At 38.1% G+C, this 19,311-nt stretch overlaps 1 protein-coding gene across 4 annotated transcripts in view; it reads left to right on the top strand.

Annotated features, from left to right (window-relative positions):
• LOC139814096 (furin-like protease 1) overlaps positions 1-19,311 on the top strand; it is a 226,583-nt gene that overhangs the window by 188,479 nt on the left and 18,793 nt on the right. For 3 of the 4 annotated variants that reach the window (XM_071780088.1, XM_071780086.1, XM_071780087.1), the window contains exons 4-12: positions 31-159; positions 1,228-1,393; positions 2,216-2,388; positions 7,753-8,170; positions 8,496-8,613; positions 9,559-9,640; positions 10,284-10,494; positions 12,713-13,432; positions 18,475-18,753. In XM_071780088.1, coding sequence (XP_071636189.1) covers positions 31-159; positions 1,228-1,393; positions 2,216-2,388; positions 7,753-8,170; positions 8,496-8,613; positions 9,559-9,640; positions 10,284-10,494; positions 12,713-13,432; positions 18,475-18,753 — 2,296 coding nt within the window. The remainder of the gene's footprint in view (positions 1-30; positions 160-1,227; positions 1,394-2,215; positions 2,389-7,752; positions 8,171-8,495; positions 8,614-9,558; positions 9,641-10,283; positions 10,495-12,712; positions 13,433-18,474; positions 18,754-19,311) is intronic. The other variant, XM_071780089.1, reaches the window with a different exon arrangement.

Raw genomic sequence — 19,311 nt, 5'->3', positions numbered from 1 at the left:
TCGAAAGTATTGGATAATTTTTCCTTTCAGAACCGGGGAAAGGGTTTGGACATGAACGTGCAGGGTGCTTGGGCTGAGGGAATTACTGGAAACGGCATCGTGGTCACAATACTTGACGATGGATTGGAGAAAGATCATCCTGACCTTTTCAAAAATTATGTGAGCATTTTCAGTATTGTATTACGTTTTCAAAAAGTTTATCGACTTCCCGATTTCTATGAAAACTCTTTTCTCGCGTGACAATAAAGTGACATTTTCAATATTAGAAAGCAGCAGCTCTAACTCATTTAACTCGCGTTAAAATGTATCGCGAGCTAGATGCAGTTGTATTTAAGTAAATTGCGTTGTGCAATTTTTCATGACAGTAATCTTGCAAAGTAGCTTTCTATTTGATTAAATTTGCGCGAATAAGTAAAATTGCAGGCGCTTAATATCTGCCTAATATCACTCGATGGACGAGTGTTCGATACATTCGATGACACGAAAAAAAAAGAGGGGAAAAAGGGAGGAAAAGCTTCGGAACGCACAATAGAGTACAGCGGATGAAGGCGTATCGCGGATGCACTGGGAATATCGGCTGTTGAGCCGGTTGAGCGCGAATATTGGAAGGGGTTATCCGGTGCATGTATATACCGAATAGCTATTGATTCATGGATGGTTACATTGAATGAGGCATCTGCGCACGCAGTAGAAAGTGAATCGTATTAAGCCAGTAGACACACGCTTGCGATATAGCGCTCCTTGGCGCGCTGCTCTGATTATGCGAGCTTATATCCCATCGCGTGTATTTCTCATTATGCAGATGATCCATAAATGAATAGGTATTAAGAAGATATCCGGATGTACGTGATCAAGGATTAAAGCGTAATACGCCGTCGCTCTAACGACGAATACACATATATTATTATAATCTTTTTCTTATAATCCTCCCGTCACGTATTATCTATTCGAGATATCTCTCTGAGATAAAAAAAACTAAAAATTTATTGCTTTCAAAAATTTTCAACATCCTTAATTTTGTATTCAAAACTTGTTAAAATCTTTGTCGAGTTTATACGCTAGATGTACTTTTACGACGGCTCTACGGTTACTATGTGCGCGCTAATTCATTTTATTTGTGCATACCAGTCGTCATATCTCGCGATGAAATAGAAGCGGAATAAGCGAGCGAGGTACATCACGAAACGTGTGAATTTTAATTAATGCCATTCTCGATTTCTGTTGTAGGATCCTCAGGCGAGTTACGACGTCAACAGTCACGATGAAGATCCTATGCCGAGGTACGATCTGGTAGATAGCAATCGACACGGCACCAGATGCGCCGGAGAGGTCGCAGCCACTGCCAACAATTCTCTTTGCGCCGTAGGTGTTGCTTTTGGAGCTGGCGTAGGTGGTGAGTGTTCTGCAAAGAGGATTATTTAATTTCTCGATGCACTTTCGAAATCAAAAGGGGTTCACGTAAATTTAAAAAAAATTCTTTTACATATATTTTAGAGCCCTGATGAGCTGTGAAGATTTTTATTTTAATCTGTGTCTTCTCTTAATCTTGAATTGCAGCGCGGGAGTAATAAAAAATTTTAATTGCTTTTTTAATAAAAGCTTATGGCGAAAAAGTTCGGGATAATATAAAAAATAAGATATTAAAAAACTTTTAGCAAGAGAAGGGTAGAATATTTAAGTACTAAATCGTCGGAAATGACAGTTCAATTCCGAGCGATCGCTTAAATTCTATTTGCAGTTCTGTTTCCAATTAGCAGCAGCGAAGTCGGATGTTGGAACGTCGTATTACGACGAACGACACGTGTTTGTAATAAGCAGAATTGATATCGCGAGGTCGCATCATTTTCGAATTAGAAACGCAATTGGCAATAGCCTGTTATGTACATTACATTCGGGACTGATCCAAATCGGTGCGCGGTGTCCAATTTCGACCTTGTAAATTGGATTTCCCTATTCTACGCGCCGTGACAATTGTGTATGATAATTAACTTAAACAAGAAATGTACGCTGTTTAGGAGTTTGGAAGCTCTTGTTGTACGTGTGTGCATATTTCTGAATATATTTTCAGAAAACCAGTCTTAAACTGATCATTAAAAATTCACGTAGAAACTTACATACATGCGAAGAATTAGTTATTTATGAATTTAGTATATATGCTATTACAATACTGTGTAATGTTGGTTATTAATTTTTCGTAATACCTATCTTCATACAGGTGTTCGAATGCTGGATGGCGACGTAACGGATGCCGTCGAAGCAAGATCCTTGAGCCTTAATCCTCAACACATCGATATTTATAGCGCCTCATGGGGACCGGATGACGATGGCAAGACTGTAGACGGGCCTGGTGAACTGGCCACCAGAGCTTTCATCGAGGGAATTACCAAAGTGAGTGTTTGTCATTGAGAAATATATTATTTATACTCTGCATGTGACTCGCAAATTTATTTACGCGTTATTAGTTACGTTAAAAATTTTAAAGTTTCTTAAGTCCGTTATTTATAATTTGTCCACGCGATTTTATTTATTTTTTGTATTCTTAAATTCTAAAATAAAAATAGAGAAGCCGAACAGATAAAGTAAATTACGCTTATATTTATTTTTAACTTAGTTTCGGTAGCTGAGACGACAATGTTTCTAGCTAAAAAATTAGATCTGATGTCCAGAAAATTAATTTAAGATCGGAGTATTTCGTAAAGCTGTCCAACAAATGCAATTTTCTTCGTAAATAATAAATGCTCTTCGTTTAATCGAGGGATTAAGGATTACTCGTAATAGAAGGTTCTTAATTGTCATATCTTTTTCAATCTCTAACAAGTTGAAAGAAAGTATGCCGCGTGTCTTGAAGCTTCAGACTTCGACGTAGCAGCGTAATCCACTTAGGACTGCAATTTTCTTCGCTATAATTTCCTACGCTATGACAAGATAAATGCAATTAGCTACAAGGTACCTTCCGTACGACATGGAAGCTTCTAGTTTGCTCTAAGATACTTCCTTATTCTCAAGCGTCAAGCAGGGGATTTTAAAGCTTCGCATTACAATGCTCATGCTTTGTTAATACGTTACATAAAGAGGCAGTAACTATAGAATTCAAATGAAATACTCTAGCTATACGGAAACTCCTAGTAGGTCAGATGATTTTTAATAAAAAATTAATTGAGGATTTAATCAAAGTTTTTTTCTATTGAGAAATATGTAGAAAATTCTTAGAAGAATAATGTATTTGCGAAAATAACAAGTGCCAATCGATAAAGTATTTAACATGATGTTGCGATACTGAAATGCCAACGCGAGAAGTTGTTTGCTCCAAACTGGAAATTGTTACCTTCCGGTTTTCCACTATTTTTCTAAAAATCGAGATTTCTTTATACAATTACTCTCATCAGTTACTTATAAAGGCCTATATTCTCAACTATCTTTTATTGACAAAGCGCATTAATTTTTTATTTGAGAATAAAAAAAGAATTTAATAGCTGTCCTGTAATATATCCTGTTTAAAGTTGACGAACTTTGAGTTCAATTATCGCCTTCTTGATTTCTTACGTCTTACGCCAAAGAAATACATTTAACTCGTTAATGCTTTTCTTTGTGGACCTAAATAGACAAGAAGAAGTTGCTTTAAGTGCTGTAACTATTATAGATTTCTCACTCAAGCATAGAGAAAATTTAGACATTCGGTTTTCGACTACGAGACAGTAATAAGTATGTATCGAATATAATTTTAGATTACATTATAATTTTAATATCATAATTCTATTATTATATTCTCCTCAATAATTTTGTATACATTTTTTATCTACTTCTTTTCTTTAAGAATTTTTTTAATAATAAGGTGCTGAAAAAACATTATATCTCTTCATAAATAATTACGCGATCGTCTTTTCATCTTTTAATTAAAGATTTAATAACGTGCAAATCTATTTTTACACTGAGAAAAAAATTTTGTAGATCCAAGAAAATATTTCTTTGAATAGTCCTAATAACATATTTACTTAATATAATCACATATTTATTTAGAATTATATATATTTACTTAAATTAAGTAAAAATATCTAATTCTAAATAAATATGTGTAAACATAAAAATACAGAACAAGCTCGTGTATATAAACAATAAAGGAGGGTATCGGCCAATAACGAGCGAAAACAAATTAGTTAGAATTATCGATTTTTTCAAATGTATTGTCAACAATGTTGAAGGGACGTTTCGGCACACCGTGCCTTCTTCAGCCTCATAATATGTGTATTATATTAAGTAAATATGTTATTAGGACTATTCAAAGAAATATTTTCTTGGATCTCAAAATTTTTTTCTCAGTGTATAAAAACAGAGAACCAGTTTAAATTCAATTTTATTATTTTTAAAATTATTAATTATGGTTATTTATTGTTAGGAATTTTATAAAATATTATCGCGTACAGCAAAACGTACACACGTGGATATCTCATCGCGTTTCTTCGAATCTCGTTCTCTTCGGAAGCAAAATTCGCCCGTTTGCCATTAATACGATTCGCACGCTCGTGTCCGAACAACGTCGCGGGATGAAATGAAATTCGCACAAATGTATCACGCAGAAGCATTCCTCTGAAGTCTTCCGAGTTTCAGTGGCGACAATGGCCATTGTCATCTCGATGTATACGCCTCGGCACTTCGATCGCAGCGTTCCTTTATCGCGATGGCGAACTTTAGCATTGAGAGGGCCCCTACTTCAAGTAACGATCATTAAAGCGCAGATACCTAGCATTAAAACGCCATTAAATGCTGCGGAGAAACTCCGGTAAAGATGCTCCGTATCGCCCATTTCTATTATCTGCTCGATTCACACGATCTTGTGTCCTATTTTACAACGGTCATAGCCAGCAATTTGAAATATTTAAGTTTATTGTTAGCCTTTTTAAAGTTATTTTTTGCAAAACTCATTTTTTTATAATTTCTATAATCGTTGATGTTAAAATGTATACAGAGTAATATATAGTTAATGACTTATTAGCGCTCTATTAATGCATTGGTATTTTTTTTTACAACATTAAAATGTTAACTAGAAGTTACAAAGTACTGAAATGAGATATAACAATACGTCAATAATGTTTTCTGAATTATCACTACGTTGACCAATGTCCGGGAGTCAATGATTGACTTCCTTCGATGCGACATCGCAGTCGTCGACGGAATTATCGACGGAACGATGACAGATGTAATTCGATTAGTTGAGACGATGAGGAACTCCTCCAGTTAGATCCGGTTTAATAGACTCGCTCGAGAGGTCAACCCTCAGAAAGTTTCTAATTGGGTGCTTTTAAGCGACTGGCCGGCTTGAGCTACGCTAACACGTATTACCATTTTAAACTTACTGCCGGCAATGTAACTGTAAATCATATGCAAATGTCAGTATGGTCGACACAGAACTCGTGGAAATTCATGATAACTATCGAGTAAAACATATATAGCAAATGGATCACAGGTGCACTTTCGTTGAAATTCATAAAAGATGAGCGTAATAATCGAAGCAATAAATTTCCATGTAGAGACATTTCCATTTGTATATTATAAAGTAGATTATGATAAAGATTATGATAAAAATTATCAAAAATGAAAAGATCAAGCGGAAAAAAGTCACAGAACAAATAAATAATTATTATAAATATATTGCTTAAAAACAATAATTAAACAAATTTCTGAAGTAGTACCTATAAAATGCACATTATTGGTAAATTTAAAAAAATTATAAAATATATTATATCGTTCCAATTACAGCTTTTTTTTATTTTAAAATTACGCAAAACGTTCTTGTATCTTGTATCCGGTGAACATTCGCGTAAATAGGATAAACGAGTAGTAAAATGAGTAACGTTTAAATCATTTCCTGGCAGCGATATTAAATGGCCGTACAGATTGCTTTCATCTCGTGATATCTTTTAAGTCATTTCACGCGATAGAATTCAAAGTCGACATCTGTATTTTCCAGAACCGATTTTTATTAACTACTCACGAACATTTCACGGCTAGAAACGAAATCAAACGTAGGAAAAAATTTTAATCAGCCTCGAGAAACTTTCCTTGCGTGATATTTTTACCTAAATCTTCATTTATTTAATCAAATTGGTACAATATAGTTTATGTTGTATTAATATAAATGTATTATATAACATTTGTATATAACTTACACAACATTATATCTAGTAATTGTATGTTTATTAAACATCTATTTTTTTTAAATTACGATTTGTTTTTAAAGAGATTGAAATCTATAATATAATATTCTAATATTAAATGTAATGCAAAATTACAAGATGTAACATGATTAAAAATTCACGTAATATAATACATCTTTATAGTTAACCAATAATATTCTTATAATAGCTCTCTAGATACTCTATTTTAAAAGATGCGATAAGCTTACGTTGGTTATATCAATGTTTAAGACACACAGTTTAAAAGACAGTACTGATATATCAAACCACTACGTTGTTCCGGGAGCTGTTTATCTTTGCGTGCTGTTATACATATATCTAACTGAACGCCAATTCCTTTTGTATAACATTATACACTATCTTCGACCAAGATAAATACGGACTGCCTCGGAATTCTCTTTGGGGCCTGTTATCAGGTTTGATAATCTCACCCTTTAGTCGACAGAATTGTAACTGTGGAATTCATATGTATTTAATGGAATTGCGTAAAAGATGTATGCATATTACGAATTATTATCGAATTAATCCATACTTAGAAATGCACTTAGAAATTATTAATTTGGTGTAAATTACACAATAATTTCAATATCGTCTGTTAACAATTGTTGTATAGGTCGAATTTAGCTATGTCTGATACAGTCAGGTGGATACCTTATCACTTTACGATCAAATAGCTTTACTGATCAAAGGCTCGAACACTATATTGCTGAATTAGTTAACGTCGAGCCTCAAAGAGAGTTCAGAGTTCGCGGTCACGCCTATAGTGTACCTTAGTACCAAACGGCTGGTCTTATCACGAGATTGCCGGACCTTCGAACTTGATAAAAAGTGCACCTGTAAAACTAAGCAATATACTTCGTAATATATGCCGCAATAAGTATCGTATAAATCCCGAAGTATTTATAAAAGAAAGATTCGTGATTTAACTCAATGATAAAATCTGCATATGTGACGAGAGTAAGTCTTTTGTACGTGATCTTGCCGAAGATTAGAAACTTGATTGCCAAAATTCCCCTTTTAATCTCTGACACGTACAAAATTGGAGTATTTCTCGTTACGAGTTCAAGACACACAATTCAGCGCCGATCTCACGGAGACCATTAGCGCTAAATACTCAGCCTCATCGACTTTCTAACAATGGTTTCGTTCCGAATCATCTACTATTGTGTGTCTACGGGCGCACAGAAAGCGGCTTTAATATGCAAAGTGTTTGAAACTTCTAAAAGCGCCTTAAGCGTTTCGAGCAACTTAAAGCCAAGCACCAGTGAAAAAAAGTCAATCGCCAGTATTATCCGGAGCGGTAAATCCAGATTTACTTTAGTTTGAACCACCGAATAGCTTGTTAAATCTCGCTGTTTTAATGCCGCAGCCTAAATTTGTTCGAGCGCGTGTTGTAAAGTTCTCAAAATATTTTTATGCATGAAGACTGCCTTAAATATCTTAAAGAGCTCGAATTGTTAGACGGTCCATGTATAACTGTTAAACATATAGTTCAATATATACATATATATTAGCTTCTCCTTCGTGAAGTGAAGTAAAAGAACTTTAAAACGCTGTTTAGGGTCGCAACGGTAAGGGTTCGATCTTCGTGTGGGCGTCCGGGAACGGCGGCCGGGACCACGATAACTGCAATTGTGACGGCTATACCAATAGTATATGGACGCTGTCGATCAGTAGTGCGACAGAGAACGGCCTTGTGCCCTGGTACAGCGAGGCGTGTTCGTCCACTCTCGCCACCACGTATAGCTCGGGCTCTACCGGCGAGAAGCAGGTCGTCACTACGGATTTGCATCATCACTGTACCAGCAGCCACACCGGCACGTCCGCATCGGCGCCGTTGGCGGCCGGCATTTGCGCTCTCGCTCTCGAAGCGAATAGAGATCTTACTTGGAGGGACATGCAACACATCGTAGTCAGAACTGCCAAACCTGCGAATCTGCAGGCACCCGACTGGGTGGTCAACGGCGTCGGTAGAAACGGTGAGTGATCATCAAATTCTTGATAGAGAAAAAAGATTTCTTAAAGATTAAACGTGCATGATCTTCATAAGGAGAAAGCTGCAATTATATTTATTACGTAAAGACAGTTAAATCGCAAAAGTTGCAATTTTTTTGTAGAAGATAAATGTAACAGTAATATAACCGATTAACATTTATTTCTTTTCTCTAGAATATTTTAATAAATCCGTTAAAGATTTATTTAGAAAGAAATCTTAGAAAATAAATATAGAATTCTAATCTAGATAATAAAATTCATTGATAAAGAATGAGATAAAAATGTTGCGATCCAATTTCTGTTTAACAGTGAGCCACAGCTTCGGTTACGGGCTGATGGACGCCACTGCCATGGTACGCTTAGCGAGAAGATGGAGAACCGTCCCGGAGCAACACAGATGCGAGGTATCGGCGCCACATACAGGCAGGTAAGTGCTCAAAAAAATTACGCCTATTAAATAAATAATAGGAGTTTTGAAGGTCTTTTTTATTCAAAATATCGATATACACGAAGAAAAATGTTACAATTATACAAAGTATATCATCAGCTTTAAGAAAAATGTTCGTGTAGGTGAGCGAAATCGAGATTTGATTCGACTGTATAGATCGCTATCTGCCCCTTGGGGGAACGAACATGTCTCTCGCAGATTACAGATTCGTTCGAGCGTGTCGGCTACCGTCAAGCGGGCTTTACTCGCCTGAAATTGCACTGGAAATCACGTGTAATGCGCCATTTACATTGTCGAGGATTGTAACGAATGGGGGACAAATCGCACGTTGCTTTGAACGAACGTTTACATAACTGAAAATATAATCATTTTGAAGTTGTGCTCCTCTAAAGCCACTAAACATAAAAGCCGTAGTCGGAATTTTATGTATACAACAATTCTATAAAAGGTTTGCGCTACTAATAAACGAGTAATTAAAAGTTACCAACGCGATTTAATATTTATTATTTTATCGTTTTAAAATTATATCCGTTGTTGAAAAAACAGTATTATAATCGTTTTTACAATTATCTTACTGTTCAGACAAAATTGTTATCAGTGTGTGTGTTTCACTTATTTTATATATTAATATATCAACACTAAAAAGATTTTTATCTTATACTAATATGCTAACATCTAAAGGATTACTATTTTCATAAAAATTGTAAAATAAAATAATTAGATCTTAAATATAAAAATATCAAGTTAACTTGATATCGAGAAGTAGTACCTACAGTTCGAAGGGTATAAAAGTATTTAACAAATAATGCGCAATTGACCGAATTGCCGGGGATTTAAACGACAAAAGGATGTATCCACTTAAAAAAATACCTGCGAAAAATTGTATGCGCTTGACACTTGACCCGAATTTCGTCTACTTTCTAGGACAATACCGCCAAAGAGCCAATTGGTCCTCGACTTACATGTCAAGGAGTGCAGCGGTGTTAATTTCCTCGAGCACGTTCAGGTAAGCTGAGCATGTCATTCGCAAATGACATCGGCTAATTAGCGGATTTCGTGTTGACTACGAGAAACGCAAACTCGGACGAATTTATTTCGAGGACGAAAATGTTTCGCCGGCTGAAGCTGAAAGTGGCAGAATTTTATTTACTTCTCGTTTGAATAAACTAATTTGTTTGTCACCGTTTTATACCGCCTATAGAAAACTAAGAGCAAACTGTAACTCATGCTAAATAGTTATTTAATTCTCGCCAAATTAACTTAAAGTATATTAATGACTGCATCTGCCGGCGAAACGTAATTACTAGATCCGGTGCAGATCTGTTAAAGAAAGTAAATGAATTAAGTTAATTACTCTTATAAAATTATTAGTTACACGGCGCAAAATTACTTCGTAAAATCTACACGTCTGATTTATTCTTTTCTTTTTAGACGAGCTAACTAGCAGAATTAGGTGTATATGTGAAGTTAATAAATTATTGTTAATAAACTATTGTTAAAAAAAATAAAATATTTTGACACCAATTTGAAAATTTGTCAAGTTTCAGTTTATTTGCATAAAGATCTGTGTAGTAAATCATAAATGTTGATAATGAAAAATACATGCACGTATAATTGATGATAAAGACACAATGGTACGCTTGTCATAGGCGAAGGTATCGCTGATGGCAGCGAGACGAGGAGATCTTCAGATACAGCTAACGTCTCCTCAGGGTACAAAGAGCACTCTCCTCGCTAAAAGGCCGCACGATATTTCGAAGGCCGGTTTTAGCCAATGGCCATTCATGTCTGTGCATACATGGGGAGAGAGGCCGCACGGCACCTGGAAATTAGAAATTCACAATGAGGGTCGATACCTCGGTAAGTCAATCGCATCTTCTCGTATTTCGCGTTCTCGCATAATCATTAAAGAATGCTTAATTAATAGTGATGAGGGAATTACGCAACACTAATTAAGACTTATATCTTTAATATGCCATGATTTTCATTGCTAATAACTAACTGTCAATTATACAGACTAAACTAATTAAAATTATTTATTGCTGAAACTAATCTGCTCAATTCGGTTTTAACATTTTTTTTTATTAAGCGGTATCCATAATTAATGTAGAGAATCTAATCCGATTTTTAGTACATTTTGAATTAAAAAAAAAACCTAAATTTGAGAAAGTTATAGCTTGCTAAAGTTTCTTTGATGACAGCAACTTCAAAAGATTTCGCATATAAGATATGACGTCACAGCACATTTTCGTGTACTATATTTTCTTCAATTTTGAAGATATTGCAAACATTCAAAAAGTTTACAAAGAAAGTATGCCATAATCTATCAGATCGCTTAATAAAAAAAATTTATGTTAAAACCGAATTGTCAAAGAATTATTTAGCTGGAAATAATTCTGAAAACAAATATTAATTAAAATTATTTATATCATTAGAAAAATCGTATTCGTCATCCTGATAATAATTTCTCTCATTTATATCAAAATTTAGAAGTCTCTTTTTAAATTAGTTAGATTTACAAAATCTTTCAATGCAATTAAGAAAATTATCTATTTACGATATAAGAACGTCAGATCACGATTCTTGTACATAAAAAAATTAATTTTAATAATTAATATATTTGTTAAAATAACCAATCAAATTAATTGATAAATGTTTCAAGAACATTTTAATATTCTCAACGATATAAAATTCTCATCGAACTTTTTTTAAAGTTTCTTTAAAGGATAAGATTTTTTTCAATCATTATATGGAACATACGACATACAATCAACTGACATTTATAAAAGACCATTATGCGAAATCTTAGATTCAAACGTCAAGAACAAAGCACTTTGTAGATTATGCCGGCATTAACTCTCGCATTCGAGAGATGCTCTGCGGTTGATTTAAATTTCAAATAGAATTCTACGTTGTTCGCCGCAACAATAGTTTCTAAGCGCCTCAGTAGCGTCTTCGTAAGGTCACGGTTACCAAGTTCCCTGTCAGTTGCATCTTCCAGTCGAAGATCCCCGCAAGAAATTCGCTAGATATTAACATCTATTTCTGACTTACATCGAAAGAAATATTGTATAAGAAATTAAAAAAAAAACGCTAGAATTATCCGTGATATTCTCACAATCTTGATCGCTCCTCGAACTATTGTAAATCGTATCGACAAAGGATTAACCGATTCATACGCGTGATATCCGGGCGGAATGGCTTAGACATGTCTAGCATTGCATGCGCATCCTGCGATCCGATACCGAGTTGGTGTTCAACTCCGCGAGATCCTTCGAGATTCCACCGCATTCTCGCAGCCCTCTCTCCCCCGTCTGGGACGCGACCGAGAAAGCTCTTACATAAGACCCATTTGTGCGCGATCGCCTAAGAAGCTGCATTATCCGCGCAAGGCGGATAATTGCCGGCTTCGAGCTCTGTATGCTGTTCGCCGCCCTTAGCGGCAAATAGCAGGGAGACATTTCGCCGCGCGGCGACGAACGCGGCCGATCTAACCGGGTAAGGTGCAAGCGTTAAAGCCACTTCGAACTGCTTCCGTGTCGGCTCATCAAGGTCGATGGCTACGTAAACTTCCTCTTATGCGCTTATGCACCGCCGACCTATATTGCTATAGAGCGCGCATCCACATCCATTGTCTCGAATTGCGTTCCAGAGGCGAGAGGAGGGTCGTGGGAATATTCGAGACACTGTTAAACCATCTCGGTGTTAATACACCGCCACAAATATTCCGTGGACGTGTCTTGTAGTTTCTGAATGCGACGTGCTTATGCGCCGTTGCGACGGGGACCTCTACGAAGGATACTCTCGTTAATTCTGAGACGTTCTTGTTAATTTCCGTTAACGGCGACCGCTGAGGATAACGCGCATTACAGCTCCATCGAACTACCGACATTTAACCGACGACGAACTTCTGACCAATGTTTAATCTTGTAACCCCGTATAATTTTCGACGTACTATTTCGTTTATGTATCGCGTCATTCGACACGCCAGTAAGCACTGGATTACATTCCTATCTCTCTTTAACCATGACGTCCGCTTTCTTTCCGCTGCATTTCACGGACGCATACCGGATCACAGGACGCGCTACACTGCACGAGTGGGCGCTGATCTTCTACGGCACCGCGACGCTGCCCGACCGGACCGAGTACGCCCTTTACAATCCGGCCGGCATGAGTATACCCAGACGGCCGTTCGTCAAGCCGCGCGAGACCGTCCCGAAGAGCCAGAACACCCTGACGAAGGGCAAGCAGACGCAGCACAAGTCCGACAAGTCCGGCAGTCTGAGCCCGCCCTACGTGGTGAACGCGCAGATTCAGTCCCAGCGGAAAGGCAAGCCCCGCGGCCAGCACAAGAACGGCAAGTCGGCTAATCGACCCAAGCCCACCGTTCAAACTCTTCGAGGTCTCACCGGGATGAACAGGGGGCCCAACAACGTGGCCGGTGACGTGCGTTTGATCACGTCGCGGCCACGTGGTAGAAGTACGCCCAGCCCAGTTACCAGCACCGTGTCCCAGATCGTTACGACGACGAAAACCACAAGCAAACAGATTATTACACAGAAGATCATCGACGTGGTTACCGCCTCGTCCCTTCAGAGGGGACTGATCTTGTTGGAGCCGCCGGCAAAGGCGGCCACTAACAAGGTCCCGGCGGTATTTCAGCAATATCCCAAGATCCAACAGCTCTATCCGGTTTACGGTGGGGCTCGCGGCGCCGGTCAACACGCCACGAGGGCCAAAGGACTCGACCTGCTGCAGGACGAACAATTCGACCCAAGAAACCTGCAACTGGACAAGGGTACCTAAACAAATGAGAGTCTCGGCGAGATGTGTCGGTTGTTTAATGGCGACAATCGGAAGCTGTTATGTTTGCGAAAAAATATCATTGCTCACTTTAAATTAGGTTCCTACAGAGTTTAGTCTTAACTGAATTAAATTAAATAATGAACTAAAATCTATAATTGCAAATACAATAAGATACGAGTCACTTCTCGTGACTACATATAATTTATATAGTTAAGAGATTTTTAATTTTGTTATTTTGAAATAACGTAAGTTTACATATATTTGATAAAAAATTCGAATAAAAAAATTAAATATCAGTATTTACATAATCGCGATAAAAAAAATCTGCACCACAGTTGATTAAACATATCTACGAAAAATTTAGTGTCGCGCGCACGGATAATCGCGATGACTAATAAGGCCAATCTATCTGCACTATTGTTCTCAACAGCGGTATTTTATACCGCGGGACAACAAAGAAGGTCGTTTCACAGCTTCCGATCGTTTCCCATTCGCTTCCACGCATCCGCCCGCACACCCGCACGCGAAGCGTGGAAAGTAGAGATGTATCGCGCGCAAAGCCCCGAAGATTAAACGAATCCGCTGGAATTTGGTTTTCGTATTTTCTCTTTTGTGTTAGCTGATTGCGACCACACCGTTACTTTTGTTTGTACATGGATATATTATCCCATGGCTATTAATACGCAGCACTGTAGACAAGCTTATTTCGCATTATTCACGTTTCTTTTTTTTTATGTGAGTTTAGAATGTTTCACGTGAAATGATCCTTACGTATTTTTCTACTAAGTATGATGAAACTTCTTCGCGTATCTCCTCTCGAACTAAAAACGAGAGTTCTCAATGTTTTCTGCAGAAACTTTGTTTTGCTGTGACATTTTTTTGTCGGAACACTTTATAAGAAATATCGTACAAGGTATTTCGTATAAAGCGCTGATATCTTTAGCTTTCGTAGCTAGACGGACGTAGCTAGAAAATTGCCGTAAGTGAAGTTTCGTTGAGTAAATTATATATTTGCATGATTAATACGCACGAATAGAAATTTATACAAATATCATTCTTAATTTAAACAAATTTTGTCTATATTATTGCACCCGATGGTTTTCACGCGCTGATGAAAGAACTATCAGTTTTCTTTGTGACTACTGTAAATTATTTAAGAAAATTATTTGGCACACTATATATGTATATTTATATAAATTTATAAAATGTGTCTCTCCTTCTTTAACCATGAGCTATTCGCCGTCAAACTCGCGTCCGCCAAACTTCCGGAGAGTTTCCTCTTAAGTGTAAGTAGCGCGCACTTAAATATTTAGCATAGTTTCGTCTTTATGTCAAACGTCGGGTTTTTCGTCATGTTGACACTTCCTGCGTCGCTTCTTCCTGTTGTTACAATCGAAGCCTCTTGCGTGAACGGCAGGTCGATAATAGGGAAACTTATCGAGGCCGGTAACGCGCGCTATGGCCTTTCAATCAAAACTTTCAATGACTTGGTTATCGATGAGTCTCATATATAGCCTCGAACACGCATCTATATGCGCCGGCTATCTAATGTATTGCCGACATGTATCGCCTTGTACTCTATTATCCTTATACACGGGACGCGGACCATTGTCTTTGACAATGAGAAAATTGTGTTTCCACTTTCATTTCACTTTCTGTCTAAAATACGATTTAAAAATTATTATACTCTTAGATATTTAACTTTTAACTTAACATTTTTGTCTTTTGACTTGTCATTAAATAATAATTTAGAAAGATACGATAAAATATACAAGTGATATTTCATCTTTTCTATTTTATTTTGTTTTATAGTATAATCCTGACATTGTTACATATCTTAATTCGAACCATGTGATATTAGAATTTGAAAGTAATTTCCCTCAAAATAGCAACGTAAATCTCGCAAATGATCCGCGAATCTCGCAAATGATGTTCATGATTGCGCTTGTTATCTCCTTTCCGAATTCTCGAATTCTAGATCACCATGTAACCGCAAATCGCTCAAAATTCAGTGAAACGCGACGACGCGAACGGTACTGAAAACCGCTAATGCGTACCGTGAAATGGAAAAGCCGATGAGAGCGAAACGAACCACCCCATCATGGTGGAGAGACCGGGCGGCTCCTCTCTCTCTCTCTCTCTCTCGTCTATCATCGCTACTAAATAATTTCCGCCATGATTGGAAATTTTTTCGCCCGCTTACCCCGCAAAATGGTTCCCGCTCTTAAGGCATTATTATCGAAATTCGCTTCTCCAATAGTGCGCGCTAACGACCCGTCGAGCACAATGCCCTTACATTCCCATTGTCTTACGAATAGCCCGCCACGTTGTCCCGATCAATTTTTGACATTTTTACGCTCCCCTTTTACCCTTCTCTTGCGTCATCCTCCCATTCATTTCCCTCAACCCTCGGTCGCAAGTTATTTCCTCTCTCGATACTTTTGATAAAAGAAGTTGTCCGAGCGTCGCGACGCCTGTCACTTTACCAGCCATGTCGCGCGCTCGTACAGCAACATTTTAACGATGACTTTATTACAACTGGCAACCGGCACAGTTTACGGATGCCGGCCAAAAGAGGACACGCGAGAGTAGTCCCGTCGCGACAAATTGGATCCGCTTTTCCACCACTTTGATTTCTGGTCTCCCGTCACTACTCTCCACCTATAAAATCCAGCCTGAAATTTAGCTTTTCCCGTGAGACTGATTTCGTTCGAACCTGGTATATGTTCGAACCTGTATATATTTTAACTTTTCTGTGTTCTGTGTCTATCTAAACAAAATACGAATTCATATAACATTTAAAATTAACTTTTCTAGAAAAGTAAAAACATTGTGTTTCGTTATCAGTGATAAGCATAAATTTTTTAATTTTAATATTGCTCGAAATATTTCATTGTTTCCTACTCTGTTTACGATTAAATGTTCCTTCTTTAAGACGTAAAAAGGAACATTTCATCGTAAACGGAGTAGGAAACAATGAAATATTTTGAGCAATATTAAAATTAAAAAATGTATGCTTATCACTGATAACGATAGCACAATGTTTTTACTTTTAATCAATTCTTTAAATTCATTTCTTAATTAATATGCAAATCTTGATTATTGTGGCACGGTTTAAACCAGTGGTTGAGAGAGAATATCAAATAATCCTCCCGAGCTGTTAATGGCTGGCTGAGAAGACACGATATATAAAATTAGCTTCCATTTAGCATAGCGCCTCCGTCTTGGAGAAGCTAGCTAAATGGAAGGTTCCTTGCCCGCGGCGCAAGGAAACCTCGCAGATGTATCTTACCTCGGGTAAGAAACGATAATCGTCTACGAGTTTTTACTATTCTCTCGTTGCAGAACACTTTGCATTTAATTCCGACGTACACATTTCACTGAGTAAATGCGCGCGAAGAGTCGTCGCTGATTACTCGGTTATTTTTAACTCTAATTTAATCAAGACTGGAACCTTTCCTTCTCCGCGCGCGCGCGCGCTTTCCTCCATCGCAGACATTGTTCCCGCGAGTGAGCTTAGGACGAAATTTTCCCCACGGCATCGCGACGCTTTATTAATTTCCCGGACGGCGCCGTCGACGTCTCCGCCGCCCCTTCCACTGTCTCGCTCGCGTCTCGTCTACCTCATGAAACCTTCCATTTTACTACCTTCACCTCTCTACGAAATACAATGTCTTACGTGATATTTGCGGGCAAGGTCGCGGAGTAATTTCTGAGAAAGTGAAAAGCACTTTCGATAGGCAGATGAAAGAAATCGATAATAAATATGTCCAATAATTATGACTTTGCTGCTCCGCGACGATTTAAAATACGAATGTTTCATAAGATTTGAAAAATACACACAGATTTTGGCGCGCAATATTATACATACGATATTATTGATATTTTTATATTATACGGAGATAATTTGAACTCCATTCTATCAGAACCTCGCTTATGAAAATGGCGCTGCGGGGCTCTGCAAGCTTGCGTTTATATTCTCAGGAATCCACGGTACGTATATCACGTAAAATCTACTATAGAGTTGATTGCAATCGTGTATGCATGTATGTATTTAATGTAAAAATAACAGTAGGTAGTTATTATTGCGTAATTGCTACAGGACAAATACGTTATTTTCAATCCATTCCTTGCTTAAGGAGTAAACATAAAATTTTGGCACGTTTGCACTTTTTATATTTGAATCTTATCGCATATGTTACACGTTTGTCAAAAATTATAATTATTTCAAGAGTACTGGAGGCAGAAGAAATTTCAGATATTAAGGTGATCCTAAACCCGTGATTCTAGCCGGTTTTTTTCGGTTTTTTTCTTAGCACTAATCTTTTAATTGACTTTATAGAAATGCAAAATTCTTGTCTAGAATTAAAGTACGCATCAAAATCTAGGTCATGGTGGTCGAATTTATATGTGGTGGTCGTCATGTATAACAAAAAATATTAATTTTTTTTCGTTTTCGATATAAATTCGACCACCATGACCTAGATTTTGATGCGTACTTTAATTCTAGACAAGAATTTTGCATTTCTATAAAGCCAATTAAAAGATTAGTGCTAAGAAAAAAACCGAAAAAAACCGGCTAGGATCACGGCTTTAGGATCACCTTAAATAGAAGAATGTTACGGAGAAATAGCTTCGACAATTATTTCAATTTTCTTTTCTTTTCATTTTATAAATGCTACAGTTTTTTCTGCAACTTTTTTTCTGTCTCTAATATTTTCAAGATCTATGAATCGCTTTTTGTAAAGTATTTCATACAATCACTCGATATGAAATAGCTACTTATCATTACACTGAGAAAAAAAGTTTTGAACTTGCCTAAATATTTTCAACTAATTATTATTTTTTTAATTGAAATATTTATGTATTTTAATTAAATACGACATATTAAATCTAACGTGACGTAACTTGACTCAAATACTTAAACATTTCAATTAAAAAAATAATTAATTGAAAATATTTAGTCAAGTTAACAACTTTTTTGCTCAGTGTATCACTCGAATCGCGCTAATGTAGCTGGCGCTGTTGTTTTAGACACTCTGGAGGAGTGGAAGCTTGTGTTCTTCGGCACGGACACGTCAGTGGAAGTGGACGACCAGCTGGACAAGGACAAGCCGCTGCCGCCAGTGGTCCACGAGGAAGTGAACAACGCGCCTTCGGATCTCGGGCACAACGCCGTGGATACCGAGGGCGATCCGTGGACGGGTAGCCGGCAGATGGACCGGGTCTCACACCCGGAGGTGCAGAGGCCGACGACGGAGAACCAGACGAGTGGCTGTGCCGCCTTCGAAGCCGGGGGCAGCGGGTGCCTAGGTGGGTGCCTCATACTACTCCTTCTAGCCTATCTGACCGGCGTGCCCGGCTGGCGGGAGTTGATCACCAGCTGGCCTGCCTCGACGAACAGTCGGAGCGAGTTGGGCACGGAGGCGAATCGGCCGCTGATCGCGGCAGCGAGCGTCGTCCCGATGACGACGGCGACGTCGTGGGCCGGCGACACGACGACGCGACGCGCTATCCCGACGGCGATACATCGCGCGTCGGATGCGCGCAGGTGTACATGATGACAACGGATCGCGTTTGGTCCCGCGACGGCTCGCGGCCCGATTCTGTGACTCCGGGTCACCGGGATTGCCGCGCGCGGGACGGCCGCGCGGATTTCGACGACGTGTGCCTGACGCGCGCTTGTGATCCGTGAAATTTTAATATACTTGTGATGGAGAGTGGTGTCGCGCGTAGAAATCGGAAGGGGGGAAGGGAAAGAAGGGGAGGACTCCGTGGCCTCCTTTCCCGGTGCTAATTGTCTCGAGAAGAGATCCAAAGGACTGTCCAATGCTGAATTATCGTCTGTCCTTCTCTTCTTGGAAGAGAAAC

The sequence above is a fragment of the Temnothorax longispinosus genome, chromosome 6 (genome assembly GCF_030848805.1).
Source record: "Temnothorax longispinosus isolate EJ_2023e chromosome 6, Tlon_JGU_v1, whole genome shotgun sequence".
Classification (NCBI taxonomy): domain Eukaryota; kingdom Metazoa; phylum Arthropoda; class Insecta; order Hymenoptera; family Formicidae; genus Temnothorax; species Temnothorax longispinosus.
The sequence above is the reverse complement of the archived record's forward strand: the minus strand, read 5'-3'. Positions and strand labels throughout refer to the sequence as shown.